Genomic DNA, 19,395 nt, shown 5'->3' with positions numbered 1-19,395 from the left:
TGTCTGAGTTATTACCGATGAAAACTGAAAAAATCAATTCTCTCAAAAACTGATTATTATTTTAATTTCTTTTTCCTTAAAGCATGGCTAATTGCATTAATACTCAAGAAAAATGGGAAAGTTTAACTTTTTCAGAATTTTTTTTTTATAATTCTTTCACACTGATAGAATTTAATAAGCTTGACGTTACTCAACGTTTTCCAGACTATTTCTTTTCACGCTCATTTGACTATTAAATTTTGTTTTAGTTCCGCGTTATGTAATTTCTAGTTTTGCATAAATATTTTAATTTGGAAGAATGTTGAAAACCATTTTCCTTCATCTTTTATCAATTCATATACAATTAAAATTGTGACGCTATTCTTTGATGTACAGACGTAAAAGCGATTTATGAAGAAAGAAAAGGGAAAAACGCTAAAGAAATCAAAACAAGTGTGAAGATACACTGTAAAAAATTCCGGATAAAATTAATGTGCAAAGAACTGGCACTTTGTGTGCATCATCCTGAAAATTCATTTTATCACGAAATTTTATTTTACCGTAAAAATCATTTTACCATAAAATTTGTTTTATCGTAAAAATTAATTTACCTTGAAATTTAATTTATTGTAAAGTATTTAACCATAAATTTTACAGTAATATTCATTTAATTAGAGTGATTCAATGATTTTACTTAATTATTACTGTAAAAATTACGGTATATCGGATTATTTGTTCCATAACATGTTTCAGTAAGAATGAATTTTATCGTAATTTGACATGGGATTTTATGGAGAGTAAGCGTACCATTTATGCTCTTTTTTTTTTTTTTTTTTTAAATCAAAAATTTTCTTAAAACCACAAATTTTATTAAGTTGCTCTAAACCAGTTGAAAACTTGTAAACGCTTTAAAACTTATACATAAAGACATTCAATAAATTGTTTAAAAATTATAATAAAATCATGTGCATTATTATATATTTTAAAATTAGCTTACAATACTTCATAAAATCTATTGTGGTAAAAGTATTTACAATAGACTTACCTTTTTTTCGTGGATGAGTAGTGTGGACAGTGTGTAAACTTTTTTAATTATTTGACTTGCTTTGTGAAATTTGTAAACTTTTGGAAATAGTTTAATTTTTTATTAACGTACTGGGAAAAATATTGTAACGATTATGAAGATGAGATTTCAATTAAAAAATTGCTGATGTGTTATTCATAATTGAAGCTAAGTCCTTTTTGCATAATTTCTATTACATATCCTTGAAAATTCATTTAATTTTAGTTTTTGATGACACATAAAAATGATATAAATTAATTGGAATAATATTTGACTAATAAAACCGATGATAATAAAATTTAACCTTGAACCTTGTGCGCCAAAAGAAGCCTTGTGCGCCATCTAGGAACCAAATCTAGAACCCGACACTCGAAATTTTTGCTCTGTAACAATCGTACCCTTTTACAATTGACCCCACTCTCCCCTAATCACCATACTTATCACATATTATAGAACCATATTTTATGGTTTATTTTACCAAAATCATTGCCGAAATCGAGTTTTTTGATGTTTCTATAAAGCCAGGAACAGGGTAAAATTTACCATATTCTGATTATTTTTACCATACTTTTTTTTCTCCCCATAGGAATTTCTAGCATATATGATTACATTTTTATCAGAGTATTCCTAACTAATTCGAAAAATATTTTGAAATAGTGATTAAGATTTTCTTCTCCGATCTCGTCAATTATTATTCTTATTATTATTGTTGTTATTACCATTTTTATTATTATCATTACTGTTATCATTGTTGTTTTTGTTGTTATTATTATTATTGTTATTACGAGAATCAGTATCAATGAACGAATAAATACAGATCAATATTTTCTATACTTATTATTTATCAAAAAAAAAAGAAGCACGCAGTTCTTAAGTGAAATTTTGCTTGAAATATCTAGGCATTTGTTTCAGTGACTTTTTTTTAGAATGTGTATAAGCAATTATTAACATCTTCAGGCCCACCAGTGCAGAATTTTACGAATTAAAACTTTTCAAAATTTCTGCTAATGGTACGTATATCTAGGCTTATTGGAAAATCTGGATCTTGGTAAAATGCCGACATTATTAAGCTCGCTTCATTGAGCCTTGTAGACGCAAAGTGATTTTACAAAGCGTTTAAGTTTTTCAACTAGCCTACGACATTTTTTATAATTTTACTTTAGATTGAATATTTGTACAAAAGAATAATAATTTTCATAAATATTGAATTATTATAAATGAGTATTGAGCTGTTATTATTTTTCAAAAAGTCGCGTTTTTAAGATTCGATTTTTCAGGAGCTATTTGACAGATTTCGCTTATCTAATTGATTCGAATGCAGTTTTACCACTTAAAATTACATTCTTTAAATTGATGTAAAAATGGTATACCTTAGAATTCAAAATTTTTTCGACTATTATTAAAAAAATAAGAAAAAATAAGAAAAATTTATTAAAAGTTTCTTTTTGCATCTTATAAAATAAATTTATAATTTTGGGCAAATATTTTTCAATTCGTTTGGAAAGTTCTCGAGGTATGGTGAAATACACAAAAAATAAAATTAACATTAAGGGGTCCAAATTTAAGACCGCTCCCCCAACCAAACTATTGGAACCATATTTCCCAGATTGCGACTACCCTCCATATTTTGGGGGTCAGAAATCAAATATATCATAAAAAAAGATATGTTTATACAGAGAAAGAGCGCTTTTGTGTCTTAATTTGTAGATTCTAATCTCATCTACACTAATTAATTAGCATATTTGAGGTCACCCTCTCGAATCATTAAGATTGAGTCCTAGAACGTGAGGATCCGATCATTACAAGTTAATCAGTGTGGTCAATTTATTTTTTTGCTATTTGTACATTTATGTTACATAATATTAACACACCATGAAATAAATTCCGTTAATTGATTATTTTAAACTTATCTTACAAATATAAAGGTTGATTTCTAGCGATTTATAAGGGTAAAAAAATATTTGTTATTTTATTATTATTACCCAAATGTTTATAAACACTATATTTTTAATTACTCTTACGGAAATGAATATTGAAAAAACATAAATATGTTCAGATGAAAAAAATGAACATTTTCTGTTGCAAAAACGTCTAATTTCCCGTAATGGGATGAATTTTAAAAATTGATATTTGAAATTGAATTTCAGAACAGGATAGTACTATTTTGAATTGGAAAATAGATTAACTTCTAGATACAAATATGTCTTGTTGCATTACTAACAATGTTGCAATGAAGAAAAATAGCAAAAACTGCTGATTTGTAAATTGTATATTTTTGCATAAGAGCATACTTTCTGTTACTTATAGCAGAAATAAAACTGGTCATCTTTAAATTTGAAGTTCATTGGTTATATTCACTGGTTAACGTTATTTTTTAAAGTTATCTTGTATAATATGCCTCACGCGACGCATTATTTTCATTTTTACTTCATAAAAAATGCATCGTTTCTTATGGATAATGGATATACCATACTTTTTATACCATTTTGTTTTTAATTTTGAGTTATGGGTGCATTTTTAGCGGTAAGGTTATTTGTTTATCGTTTTGAAGTTCTAAAACAAGAAATCTTTTCATGTAACAGTTTGTGAAGCTTAGAGGTATGTTTAAGAACTTTACAACTCCTTAAACAAAATGAAGTATGTATTAAACTTTTAGTCTAAAAGCTTCATTTTTACGTTCACCAGAATTTTCTTGAACTAGTTATTATCGTGGTAATAGATTTAAACTAGAAGACTCTAAGTCTTATGATTTCGAGTTTTATTTACACTTTTTAAGGTTAAGTTATCTACACGCAGAGAAAGATTTTGATAAAATTACCTTACTGTATGATAATGACATTTCAAGTTTTAAACAAATTTGGTTAATTAAAACAAAATATACCGTATTTAAAGCATTCATATGGTAATGCTTTCCCGGAAATACCGGTTTTCAAAGTTATAGTTCAAACTAACACATATTTAGAATAAAATTAAAAATTTAAGAGTAAATTTTAACAAAAGATTGGTTTTTATGTCATGCTATAAGATATGATTAAATTACTAAATTTTGCCAAAGGTTTTCACAAGTTATAAAATTATATTTTATTGTTAAATTTACCAAAATCCTTACCACAGCTCCTCGATAAAAATTACCGAGCTTTATGATGTTCCCATGAAACCAGAAACATGGCAAATTTACCATATTCTGGTAGTTTTGACCATACTTTTTCCCCATTGTATTATGGTTATAGGTTTGAGCTACGATACATAGATAACCATTTAACTAACCGTGTGTTGAATTTAACGGTAAGCGTTAGAACTAAACAACTCTTAAAATGACACAGAATATTAATTTTTTTTCAAAATAGTTTTTTTTCGAGTTATCTAGTTTTGATACTTTACTGAAGATGTGTATTAATTATTAACTGATTCAAAAACATATTTTAGAAAAATATCTTTTCTGTATTACATTACATAAGTAAATGAAATATTTCTATATGTCACATTAAAAAATGCATTTCTTTATTTATTTATTAATAAATAAAAACATTTATAAATTTTATATAATGCTTCATTTTTTTCAATATGAAAGAACATTATCTGAAGAAGAATTATTAATTGTGTTTAAACGTTTTTATTAAAATGAATTTTTTTATCGTTTGGATGGGAGAATATTTTTATCGTTTGAAATAAAATTATGTTTTTTTTTATTTCATCAAGAATTTTAACTTAAAAAGCAAATAAATTTATTAATTATCATTTTTAAAACAAATTTCCAAAACAGGTAAAGAAAAGAACACCATTTAAAATTAATTAACGAATATTTAAATTATAATTCATTTAATGAAATTTATCTCTTTTGCATCTACACTTTCAATAAAACAAAAATTCTTCAGCATTAGGAAATGAAAATAAAAAACTTCCACCAGCTTTGATAGAACCAGCGTCGTTTAACTTTACAGTCAGTCGTTTTAACCATTCGGTCATGATTAAACTCAATTTACATATTTTTTTTAAACTTTATTTCTTATCTTTTTATTTTAATAATAAATGTACTGGACCTAGAGGGTTTATATCTTGATGCACAGGCTGCTATTGCAGGGCTAATTTTTACCTCATCTTATGTTTTAGACCATGATCTTTAATTTAAGTTTCGTTTCCTATCAATATGAATTTTACAGATATGTACTCTCCTTGTTAAATAAATAACATGTACGTCATAAAAGGAAAATCAAACTTTTTTTAGTTGCATTACTTATTTATAAATCAAATTTTTTTTATATGTCTTAATATAGGTTTTTTTTTCCTTTATCAAACCAAGTTTAACATATGCTTAAACATTACTTTTTTTTTAAAGTTTTAAAAAGTTTTTTTTCAAAGGAATGCCTTATATTATATTTAAAGAACTATTTTAATACTTCACATTCTAATTAGAAGAAGATTTTAAAAGAAATATAAGGACAAAAGAAACAGTTTAGAAAAAATCTTAATCTCATTTTTATTTATCTACCTTTTTAAAAAAAATAACTTAAGTAAAGCCCATAAATAAGGAAACAAATTTTTTTTGTGAAAGCATGTAAAGAAATATATGCATATACGGCCTACTACAGAAATAATTGAGTTTTAATAAGAAACTTTCAAGCTCCCAAAACATATTTTATCTCTAAATTTTCTCTTTGGGAAATACAATTATTGACGAAATTTTTTTGGTCATAAAATGTTTCTTAAGAAAGTATTTTACATTAATTTGGATAGGAAATATATTGAGCGGCGATACTAGATTATGTAAACATCTACACTTAAAGGATTTTAGATTTGTAAAGTGTAATTTAAATTTCTTTGTGAAGAATTAAATAGTTTTCAGTTTCCTAAAAAATTAAATAGTTTTCAGTAAGAGAAATTCGTTTAACTATCAATAGTTAGTTTTTTTTGTCGAATTAGAATTAAACTTCGTAACAAAATAATTTTTATCTGTACTATGACCTACTTTTTTCTGAATTCAGACTTTGTCATGCGTGCTTTGATAAGGGATTTTAATCTCCATCTATGCTCATAAACTTATAAAACTTCTCAGACATTCCCTCGATAATATAAATTAAAGTTAGCAATCCTGAATAGTTACATTTGAATTTCGAATTTCAATCATTTATTTTTTTGAACATTGATTTTTTTTAAATATAAATTTTAAATGTCGTACCATGCAGTGTACTCTGAGCTCCGCATCCGTGATAATGACAAAAATGACAGCCAGAATTGCTAATATTTTAATGTTTTGAGAATAAAGGTTAACAGTAAAGTTTAAAAGTATCTCAAGTTCCATTTTTTTTTTGTTCCAACGTGATCGATAAAAAAATTCCTATGTTTATTTTTTGGTACACTATTTGTATATCCATACGCTTAGAAATAAAGAAATATGGTCAATAATTAGGTAAATGGTATTATGTTATTAATTCTTTAAACAATAAAGCAAAAATATATTGCAGTCAACGTGAATCAGATAATACGTCTTTGTACTTGGAATAACTGACAATTTGGTTTATTTATCATGTTTGGTTTATTTATGCGATGTGTCAATACATGCTTCAACATGTATTGACACAAGTGTGTTGCATTTTTGTATGAGTCAATTTTTTCGGACATATGTCTCTCTTTATACATAAGCGAGTTTTTCGGATAAATGTCTCTCTCTATACATAAGCGAGTTTTTCAGATAAATGTCTCGCTCTATACATAAGCGAGTTTTTCGGACAAATGTCTCTCTCTATACATAAGTGAATTTTTCGGATAAATGTGCCAGTTTTTCAGACAAATGTCTCTCTCTATACATAAGCGAATTTTTCAGATAAATGTCTCTCTCTATACATAAGCGAGTTTTTCAGATAAATGTCTCGCTCTATACATTAGCGAGTTTTTCGGACAAATGTCTCCCTCTATACATAAGCGAGTTTTTCGGATAAATATGCCAGTTTTTCGGACAAATGTCTCTCTCTATGCATAAGCGAGTTTAGCAATTTTAGCTATTTTAGCAATTTTGATAATTTTTTATAGCAATGAGCATTAAATAAATTTAGTTAGCATAGATACATAATTAAAATATAAAAATTCATACCCTCCTACTTGGTATAGAAGATTTTGTGCAGTGTTCAGTGCAGGTAAGAGTGCATTATGGAAAATTAGATTCTAAATACCTACATGGTGGTCTGAGTATCAAAAGAAAAATATGTTATCGAAATACTCCTATAGAAAAGGAGGAAAAAAGGAACAACAATCACATTATAGCAGTCTTATTTACATGAGCTCTTCAATTGCAGTTGAATAATCTCCTTTCATTGATGGTTTAAGCAAATTAATATTTACTGAGCACAGAAAAATACCTTGAAAGTGGTTCCACTAGCATTTAAGGGAGCATATTTTGAAAAATTTAGCATAAACCATAAGAAAATTGAATACACCAAAAAAGCTGCAATATGTTTTTCTCTTTCTAGGAAGAATATGTTTTCAATATGTTTCAATACCATATGTTTCCTCTTTCTATGATTTGTATATTGCCAAGGACAAATAGTCATAATCGAGAAGACAATTTCTAAATCTATAAGACAAGTAGTCTAAAATTTAAAAATGGTATTCTACGTGTAGTCGAAAATTTAAAATGGTATTCTACACACAGTCTAAAATTTAAAAATGGTATTCTACATGTAGCCTAAAGTTTAAAACAAATTTTTATTTTATTTCTAAAATGCCGAATTATTAATATTTTCGCCTGTTCAAAATAATGTGTAGTATTCGTTTTAAGGTTTTGTACGAAAAACGTTCATCTCCAAGTTCTAATTATTTTCCTAAAATTATGTGACGTAATCACATAATTGCAACGGAATATTTTGTAAGCAGCCGTATTTTAATATAAAAAATAAAAACATCTCTATACATCAAGCGGCTACTCAACTGTTTAGATTTTTCCCTCTCCTGTAAAATTAGTTATGGTGGAGTTGACCGTTATTATGACCCTTATGGGATATGACCATCCCCACTCTTACTTGTGCAATATTAATTGACTATATACGAGTATACTCGTATATCGTATACAACTCGTATATCAAGACTATATCAAATCAAGAGACTATGTAGTACAGTTGGCTTTTGTCATTATACTACATAGTCTCTTGATTTTAGAATGTACGATTTTATATCTCAATTCTCTCTTTTTTTCCTTTGAATAAGCTGGAAAACGGATTGCAGGAAGTGGCTTATCTTTTTATGTAAATATATACTCATAATTTGTTGTATTTTAAAATGTTCACAATACAAAACAAGCTATAACCTGAAATATTATTTTTCATCATTTATTTAATAAAAGAAAATCATTCTGAGTTTGAAACAAGACCTTGCGTAACAAGGAAACAGAATTGCTGAATTGAAATTTCATTTAAATAAAAAGACAAAGTATGGCCATAAACCATATTATGACTAGTAGTTTCATAGTCAAAAAATTATTTGTTGCAAAGTGTTTTGATAAATATCTATCGGAATATCAGCCATATCTTTGAAAAGCTGATAGAACTGACCAACAAGACTGAAGAGTTCACCAAAAAGGGCTCTTTTTTTTCTTGAATGATGCATTGTTTCAGGCATCTCTTCAGCAGCTTCAGAATATGCACATACCAAAACACAGACTAGAATGAGGGCGAGAACAATCTTTCTGGAATTCATCTAAATTTAAAATTATAAAATATGTTAGAAAATGTTGATTCTAATAATTAATTTTATGTATACATATGTATGGAAAATAATGAAGATTAATGACAAAAGAAGAAGAAAAATTAATAAAATAAAATTATTTCTTAAAATATTGTAAATTTTTTTATTTATTAAAAAAAAACACTTGTTAAAAATCCGGAAAACAAAATAAAGAAGAGATATAACCTCTTCATCAGCTCACACGATTACATCCACAAAAAGAAGTGCTTTCTAATATTGCATCAATGCAATAGTGTGAGGAGCACTCAAAAAAATTGAAACGAAAATCGAACCCGTTAAGTAAAAAAAAATATACCAAATAAAACGTATCAAGCAAAAAACAGAAAATAAAATGTAAAGAAAATACAGAAAGACACGAGAGGAAATCTATAAAGCGAGGAGTGCATTCGAATGATTTGAAATATTTTCGTAATAAGATTGCCGGATTACAAAATATGCATTGATATATTTAGCTTTGGCTATATTGATGCAGTATTAGAAAGCTCTTCTTTTTGCGGATATAATCGTGAGAGCTGATAAAAAGATTATATCTTTTCTTCATTTTGTTTCTTGGATTGTTAATAAGCTTTCTTTAAAACAACAAATAAAAAAAATTACAATATTTTTTAAAAATTATTTTTTTAAATAATTTTTCTAATTCTTTTGTTATTAATCGTTATTATTTTCCATATTTTCTCAATATTTTAACTTATTTTATGAGTTCTATGTACTTGCAGCCTATAAACAGTTAATAAAACTTAAATAACTTATATAAAACTTAAATAACTTATATAAAACTTATATATATATATATACAAAATCAAAACAACTCAGACTATCTCTTTAGAGCTGTAGCTTACGATTCAAGAAGCTTTGCTTTACTTAAGACAGCGGTTCTGTGAGCAGAAAAATTTGGCAGATTATAAATTTTGATGAATTCATCGATAAAGAATGAAGCTTTTTTTATTATTATTATTAATATTTTCAAAAGATATCACTGAAGTTTTATTGATTATTTATCTTCTGTTAACTAATTGTATAGTTAAGATATAAATATAATTCATAATTTTAAAACAACAAAAATGTAACTAGTTTTTCATGGGACAAGTGCAATTAAACAGCCATAATATTACATAAAAACCAATAAAATAATTTTTTTACTGAATAAACCAATTGTTGTAAGATTCATTTCTAACAATTCATTTCTAAATTTCATCAATACATTTCTTTAAATTTGCATTCCATGCTTTCAGTTCGAAGGTAGGATTAAACAGAAAACAACACTTAACAGCTATAAACAGCATGCTCGTAGCTTGGTCCTTGTAGCGTAAATGACATCAACATTAGGTAAAGATACGTAACATTTAAAATAAATGCGAGCATGCGCAGTTGCTTCAATCGATTGTACAGGAGAGTACGGAAACTGACGTAAAAGTACGAAAACTCCCAATTAGCTAAGAACAATACTGAGAAATAAGGATCAATAAATATATTGTAGATAAATTCTGTTAACTATGAAATTCCACTCTGGCATCATCACGAATCTTTTCTAAAAACACATCGACCCTTGCGCCCTCTAACTGCACATAAAGGAAACGGTTAATATAATATATTTAAATAAATAGCACTCAAAAGTTATAATTTAGTACTTCTGTCAGATTTTTGTTTATTTTTGTGCGATACCATGGACATTGATTACATTTATATAGTAAGAAGGAATGAGATACTTCTTTGAATCTGATTAGTTTCAAACTTTTGTTTTTTCTCGCTTCGTTCCAATTAATATTACTGAATAAAGATAATGTATGCAAGTGTTTCAATTTTTTGTGCATATTCTGCATTTATATTTGTGTAAGAACATAAAATTCTCAATTAATTCGAAATTTTTTTATCTTAGATTTAAAAGTGTCGAAAAGTGTTTCTGTTGTATTTTCATTTAATCATGTCTATTTCATTCTGTAATAACGCTTTTCTAAATTTATTCTATATTTAAAAAGTTTTAATGTTGCTTTATAGTCCAGAGAAATATATATTTTAATTAACGTTGAATCAAATTTAAGAACGAGAAAAAGGGTCTGAAATTAAAATATATATAAAATAAATCGTTCTTTAACTAAGCAAAGCGAACTTTTGTGTTTATTGACAGACGATGTCCTTTAAAAAACATCAAAGTATTTTATAAAACTAAAATGAAACAAATTATTAAACGATTGCAAAGAATTTAACAAATTCAATTAAAAATAATAAAAGAAAGCGAAAAAATCAATCTAATTAGTAGTTTTTTGCCGTAGCGTGGCTCTAAAAACGTTTTTGATATTGTCACCATTTTCCCGCGCAATGAAAAATAAATAAAGAAATAACGCGTTGCCTTTCTAGCAATGCTCTAGCAATAGAATGGGAATTCTTTATAGATTTCTCAGTGAATAAGAGATAAAGAAATATTTTTTTGGTAAAAAAAATACCATTATTTTTATTAATTCTTTGCTGATAAAAGCCAAAGATATCTGGATCTTTCTTTTTTAATTCTGAAAACATACCATGTTATTTGATTTTCTAACCAATAAGAATGTAACGGTAGCATTCAAAAATAATTTTAGATGATTATGTCTTCGACTAAATTTTTAGAGAGGTTCTGTGTACCAAAAAAAACATCATCCTAAATAACTTTTGATCTAATGATCGTATCGTTACTGTCGAAAGAGTGACCTCAAATATGCTAATTCATTAGTGCATACGATATTTTAAGATGCGAAATCAGACTCAACGTACTTTCTCTGAATAAACATACCCTTTTTTTTTCGGCGGATTTGGATTTCTGACTCACAAAATATAGAAAGTAGCCGGAATCTGGGAAAAATGGTCTCCATAGTTACGTTAGGAAAGAGACTTACCCCTTAATGTAAATTTTACTTTTTACGTATTTCGCCATATCTCGGAAAATTTTTAAGCGGATTGGAAAATTTTTTGCACATAATTATAAAATTCGTTTGTCCCAAGATAATTCCATGCAAAAAATAAATTTTAGTAAATATTTATTTTTTATTATTTTATTAAAAATAGTCTGGAAAATTTTGAATTCTAAGGTATACCATTTTTAAAAAATTTTAAATAATGTAATTTTACATGGTAATGCTAGATTCGAATCAATTTGATAAGCGATATCTGTCGAATTGTTCCTGAAAAATCAAATTTTAAAAAACACGACTTTTTTAACAATCATAATAACTCAATATTCAATTATAATAAGTAAATATTTATGAACTATTTTCACGCCATTTTAAAGTATGTAATTTTGCATGTCAAAATACAGAATTTGAGTAAAATCGGTCGAATAGTTCCTGAGAAATCGAATTTTAAATATACGAGTTTTTTAAAATTCAATTTTTCAGGAACTATTCAACCCTTTTCTCTCAATTATAAACGAATTTTATAATTCACTTAAAAAGTTCTCGAGATATGGTGAAGTAAAATTAACAATGTGGGGTCCAAACTTAGGATCGCTCGATCAAACGAGGATAACCATACTTCCCAGACTGCAGCTAGATAGCGGAAGTCAGAAATCTGAATCCATCAGAAAAAAAGGTATGCTTATTCAGAGAAAGTACGTTTTTGTGTCTGATTTCGTAACTTTAAATATCGTATGCACTAATTAGGTTATATGAGGTCACCTCCTTGAAGCATTAAGTTTGAGTTCTAGAACCTGAAGATCCAATCATTAGATAAAAAGCTTTTCAAAATGGTTCGTTTTTTTTTATGCACTGTACATTATTGTTATTTGCTACTAATAGTATATTAGTATATATATATATATATATATATATATATATATATATATATATATATATATATATATATATATATATATATATATATATATATATATATATATATATATATATATATATATATATATATATATATATATATATATATATATATATATATATATATATATATATATATATATATATATATATATATATATACGGAACAAAATAAATAAATACAAAAAAACACGACTTAAGAAAAACAATAAGTTTCATTTATTGCGCATAAGCTGCAAGTAAACAGAACTCATTAGATAAATTCAAAATGAAGATAAAACAAAGGAAAATAATAGACATACAAAGGGGGGGGGAAGAAAAACAATACAAAAAAGAGGGGGAAGAAAAATAATAATGAACAAAAATAACAAACAACTGGGGAAAAAAAGAAGGAAAAAAAAGGATGAAATTTTTTTTTAAAAATCCGGAAATAAAAGATATATTCTTTTCATCAACCCACACGATTATATCCGCAAAAAAGAGAGAAGAACCTCTTTCTTCAGAGAAGATCTTCATTTTGAACGTATATATATAGTATATATATATATATATATATATATATATATATATATATATATATATATATATATATATATATATATATATATATATATATATATATATATATATATATATATATATATATATATATATATATATATATATATATATATATATATATATATATTATATACATATATTATAGTTTAAACAAAATTTTATGAACATGATAGCAAATGAACTTACTTTTTTTAATTTGTAAGCCGTTGAACCAATGTGTTAAGGTTTATATTTAATATGATGAATTTTTTTTTCAGTTTCCTCAATGCTTCTCTTCGTGAGAAGTGGATGGAAAGAAAAAGAATTTTAAAATAGAAACTGATGATGCATGACCTATTCGGTAATAATATCAGTATCATCTGCAATGTCATCATAAAGAATTTCTAGAAAGACAATATTTATTAAGAATATTTAATTAGTATAAAAACATTAAATTTTGAAAAATGATTAAACACCGTTATGTGATTAATGCTCGCATGTATAATGATGTAAGTTATTCTTTTTTATTTAAAAAGTTCCATCATAAGTATTTTTAATGATAGAGCAAAAAATGATTTTTTTTCAAAGTAATTCTTTTTGTTTCAATAAAATAAGAGTTTTGGAATGGCATTGAAGAGTTCTGTTTGCATGTAAAGATTATTTTAAAATTTCTAAAGTAAAAAAGTGTCATTCAAATATATGTCTTTTAATTAAATTAGTTAATTATTCTTTAAATTAAATATTTTAATAAAATCTTTTAATTAAATTTTAAAACTTTATTTCCATTAAAAGATTTTAACATAATGAAAAGCTTTAAATATAATAAATCTCTTGGTAGAACTATATTTAATTATAATGATGAAAGCAAAAATTTAGGGAGTATTGATATATCCGATTATGAATGTCACTGTGAGGAGGATAAATATTTTGATTTTGTAGATAAACATCATAAACATATTATTGCTGGTAATTTAAATATTATAGAAAACTTATATAGTTTTATATTATAGAAATTATATAAATATAAATTATATAAATATATAGAAATATTATAGAAACTTAGGAATTTAATGATAAAACGCACAAAATTTAGACCCATTTACCATATATTAATCAATAAAATTCTAAAATACTTTCTTAATGATCTCATTAGTTTTAGTTTAAAGATATCATATAGATTCTCTTTATCTTTAGGTATGCTAACAGAATGGAAATGGGTTGTTTGTTATTACTTTAAAAACTTTATTTTTAATAATAAGGATAATTTAAATAACAGTAAAAATTCAATAAATTTTTCCAAAATTGTTCAATCAATTAAGCAACTTTAAAAAAAATTTGTAATTACTCCCATAGACAAAGCTAACAATAATTATGTAATCTTCTGTAAAAAATTCCATGTTGAACTTTTAAATACGGAATTAAAAAATAGTAACATAGTAATTAAAATAATAATATTGTCATTAAAAAAATTTTAGCTTTATATAAAAGATTAAAAATTAAAATTAGCAATATACAATTTCCTTACTTAATTATCAGTCCTAAATTTCATAAAATTCCTGTAAAATTTAGAACTATCACATGTGGATCTAATACTTATCTAACTAAACCTGGCATTACTTTCTCTAACTACTTAAATAAAATTATTAACAATATTTCTAAAGAAGGTTTCTCTTGGATTATCACTAATAATCAACCGATTTTAGAATTCATTAAACATAATAAAATTAATTCTATTGCGACTTTTGATTTCCAGGATCTTTTCAATTACATTCCCCTTTCTAAACTAAAAGATGTCCTTTTGAATTATTACTATGATTTTAAAAATATCCTCTGTTGCGATTTCGATTATTGGGAAATTCGGATTAATTTTTGTTTTTCTCGTAATTATCTTTACAATGGAAGGGATACTTTTCTTCAAATTGATGGAATACCGTAATCTAATTATTCATCTCTCTTAACTAACTTATTTTTGCATTATTATGAAATAAATTATACTCTTAGTATTAAATTTGTTTTTAGATTTATTGATGATTTAATTATCTTTAATTTTCAAGATTACACTATTTTAATAAATAATATTTACCCCGAGGAATTAATCTTGCCTCGGAATCATGAGGATAATATTAATTTCAATTTTTTGAATTTGGGTATTATAAAAGAAGAAAATATCTGCTTTGTTGAATTATACGATAAAAGAAATGATTTTAATTTTAATAATTAAACCAATTAGTTGGAATTCTAATGTTTCTAGTAACACCTATTTAAATACCACCTTTAAGGAAATTAATATAATTAAAAGAATATGCAGTGATATTTATTTATCCAGAAAACAAATAGATAAACTCTTTCAAAATTTGATAAAAAAAACAATGAATACCCAACTAAAGTAATAAAATTCTATATAAAATCATTGAGTTAATCGTATATTATTGTGGATATATTTACTAAAAATTTTCTTTGTTAATATATATAATTTTTCCATGTGCAAATCTATTTCGGTCAAATCCGTGGCCAAAATTGTTTACTAAAAAATTTATTTGTTAATTTAAATAATTTTTCCATGTGCAAATCCATTTCGGGCAAATCCATGGCTAAAATTATTTAGTAAAAAATTTCTTTGTTAATATATATAATTTTTCATGTGCAAATCCATTTCGGGCAAATTCATGGCTAAAATTACTTACTAAAAAATTTCGTTGTTAATATATATAATTTTTCCATGTGCAAATCCATTCCGGGCAAATCTGTGACTAAAATTGTGTGGAAAACAGGCAATTCATGTTTCTTTCTCTTTTCTATTTTATATATCTTTTTTTCTTAAACAAATATTTATTTTCTAAAGTTATTTATTGTCAACTTCTTTAAATTATCCAGTATAATATTACCTTGCGCACATCCATTTTCAGACCCATCTTTGGTAACTAACCATAAATCTTAGTTTAAACACACAATTGCAACTCATTTTCCGGATTTAGCCGGTTTTGCAACAGAACGTGATTTCCAATCGTAAAATCGAATTTCCCATTTTTACTATTCAGTTAATGACTTAAAAAAATAGAAAAGTGCTTATCTAAGCAGATGACAGAGAGAGAGATAACATTTTCACTTTAACAAACTTTTTTGGTTGTTATTAATAATCGATGATTATTATTGTAACAACTCTCAATTGCAGTATTTTAGAAAATTATCGCTGTAAGAAATACCAGGCAAAATGCTGGGCTGTTGCTCTTAGCTTTAATACAATAACTGTGGGGAATACCGGACAACAGCTCTTAATATTACAAACAAAAGCATCTTTGTAAGGAATAGTCACGTCAACTCGAGTTCAACGAACACTCTGGATTAAAGAATGTTATACTTTGGTCATTTTCTAATTGTTATAGGTGTGTAAGACTGTATATTTATATTTATATTTATGAACTAGCTTAATATCCGTTCTTCGCACGGGATGAATAGACAGAAAGTAAAGAATCAATTCATCAGTACTGAGAAACACAAACACAACGAAATCATACTAAAAACTGAAACATATACACCGACACACTTAAAGAGCTTGAGGAAAGAACCAGGTGAGTAAAAAGTTTCTGGAAATTAATGAATCAGAGAAAATGATTGCATCAATATGGGTATGTTTAATGCAGCCGAACTGTTTTTGCTTTCCCCTTAATCTTAGCATAACTAATCCACATTAGTATTTAGTATGCTTGCATGAGTTTTATTTAAAATTTATTTATTTATTACAAAAGCCCAGAAGATTGGATGTGACGCCTTCCAATATCTCTGTGCATTACAATTTAAAAACACAAGGGCAGAACACGAGTCAAGATGAGTAGCTTCAAACATTTGATGTTGTCCACACAAGGGACAAAAAGAAGAATCACAAAGCCCAAATCGATACAAATACCCGGGCAAACAGTCATGACCTTTAGTAAGGCGGAAAAGTGCCACAGCTGCTCTTCTAGGAAAATCTGGAATCAACTGTTTATCCTCAAGCAGTAGGGCCCTTCAGAGTTGCATAATGCTTTCTGTCTTATCCTGGTGTTACATCTTCTTTTTATCAGGAGTTTGACTGCGTGAAAGGAGTGGCTTTTCAAAGGTCTCTGGAGGATCCCTGCCCCCTGTTTGGTTAAAAAGTCGGCAACCTCGTTTCCAGGAATCCCACGGTGGGCTAGGATCCACTGGAAGGAAACAGAGATCAACATTACGAGCTCTCTGCACTCCAGAATACGGGTATTATACTGTCTATCTGCAAAAGATTCCAACGCAGACGTGAAGTCTGACAATGTAACCACTGTACAGAATGATGAAGAGTGGTTTGCCAGTTGTTTCAAAGCGATATAAATAGCCTCGATTTCACCATCGTAATGGGGGGAATGAGCGCCAATTGGTGAGTAACACGAAAGAAGATCACAATACACACCGGCTCCAGCTCCGTCTTCATCGCTAAACATCGATCCATCTGTATAGACGTGTAACCATGTATGTCCAGGGAATTTGTTTTCAATAGTAGATAGAGCAATGGCACGGAGCTGTTGATCTCTCATATGACACTTATTAACCTGCCTGTCTAGACTCAGACACACCGAGATCCCTCCATAACTCAAAGGGCAAACAGGCCTATAGAGACGTTTCGGATTGAGGTGGACATTTATGTCATTAGCTGCCGGAAAGGCATATTGTAAAAAATCTCCTTGTGTTTTAAGATTTCTCTTTGCGTTGGTGTCGTAATCCCTACAAAATGTATTGTTGGGTAGGCGAATTAGCCTTTCATAAAGAAGGATTGCGTCTCTTTCAATTATGCTTCGTACTGGAGGGTTTCCAGTCAAACACTGCATTGCCAGAATAGGAGTGAATCTTATAGTGCCAGTAATGGTACGTAGAGCTTGGTTTTGTTCTATGTCGAGTTTTTGAATGGTGCTAGCAGCAGTAGAGATAAGGACTTCATTACAATAACTGAAAATTGGCTGATAGACAAATTTAAGTGTCCCGGCTGCATCCCCATTTGCAACCAGCCAACCTTTTTAAAACAGGAAGTCTCTTAATAATTTTTCCACACACTTAATCAACATGTCTTTCCCTTCTCAACTTAGAATCCAAACTGCATCCTAAATACTTCGTGCTTTCTGATCTTTGAAATGCCGACTTCTGATCTTTGAAAGGACGACTAATTTAGACAGAAAAATCGGCAGATGGTCTTGGATTTATTAACATGCATGGCGTTGTCAGAACACCAAACACTGAGTTGCTCAAGGGCTTTAATAAGTGTAGCGTTAAATAAATAATAGCCTGTCCTGGGAGTTCTTTGGCTCACTCGCCCACATAGCCAGGTCATCAGCAAACAGAGCAGTTCTTATCCCGGGAATATTTTCCAATGAGTTGATCCGATCATTGATATAAATATTAAACAATAAAGGGCTCAAAACAGCGCAATGTAGAAGTCTAGATTCCATTTGTTTGAATTTGGATACAGAGTTTCCAAATTTCACGGTACAAAACCTCTGACTGAAGAAATCACGTAGCCATCGTGATTTTATTGTTCAGAAATTTTGTTACTAAGAGGTTTCGTTAAATACTTCGTGATTTCTGATCTTTGAGCTTTATTTAAAATTAGGCAGTGTTAAATAAAATTATTAGTCCCACCTTCTTAGAAATCGGTTATAAAATATTTCGGATGCAATTTTTTTATGTCTTGAAAATGTCGCTTACCTGGTTCTTCCACAATTGAATTATTGCTAAAATACAATTGCTAAAATGATTTTAATTTTTTTTATTTAATATTATTTGTTGCCCTTTTCGGTGGCTTTATGTTATTGAAGTAAGCAAATATCGTTTTTTGTAGTTTATCCTATTAGAATAAAGATAAAATGCATTTAGTCTCACTTGCCATGATGCTATTGCTCGCAGCCAACTCAAGATAGTCAAAATTTACCACTATCAAGTAATTTTTTCCTCACATATCCGATACATATTCCTGTCGAGGGGTATGCAAAGCACTTATTTCCAATGTATCGGTATTAAAACCGCTTAGTATTGATGTAGTTTTAATAGTCACCAAATATGTCAATATAATATTTTATACCTATATTAGTACATTTAGTACTTATTACTTATTACTAAGGCCCGGATTTTGATGACATTTGCATTTTTTTGCATTTTTTGCATTTTTGGACATCTTTTGTCCTTTAGAGCATTTTTTGAGATTTATAGGGCATTTTCTTTAAAATTTTGGGGCGTATTTTGCATTTTAAAGCATTTTTTAAACTTTTTGTTAAATTT

The 19,395-nt window shown here is 27.4% G+C and overlaps 1 protein-coding gene across 1 annotated transcript; it reads right to left on the bottom strand.

Annotated features, from left to right (window-relative positions):
• Nucleotides 1–17,093: 17,093 nt before the first annotated feature.
• LOC107450434 (uncharacterized) lies at nucleotides 17,094–19,006 on the bottom strand. Its single transcript, XM_071183866.1, has 2 exons — nucleotides 19,000–19,006; nucleotides 17,094–18,136 (listed from the first exon to the last, which is right to left on the bottom strand). The coding sequence occupies exons 1-2, from the start codon at nucleotides 19,004–19,006 to the stop codon at nucleotides 17,094–17,096; spliced, it is 1,050 nt and encodes a 349-aa protein (XP_071039967.1).
• Between the last annotated feature and the right edge of the window lie 389 nt (nucleotides 19,007–19,395).

This window comes from Parasteatoda tepidariorum, chromosome 10, assembly GCF_982258835.1.
Source record: "Parasteatoda tepidariorum strain Cologne lab strain chromosome 10, Ptep-v5.0, whole genome shotgun sequence".
Classification (NCBI taxonomy): Eukaryota; Metazoa; Arthropoda; class Arachnida; order Araneae; family Theridiidae; genus Parasteatoda; species Parasteatoda tepidariorum.
Note: the sequence above shows the minus strand (reverse complement) of the source record. Positions and strands in the feature narration are given on the sequence as shown.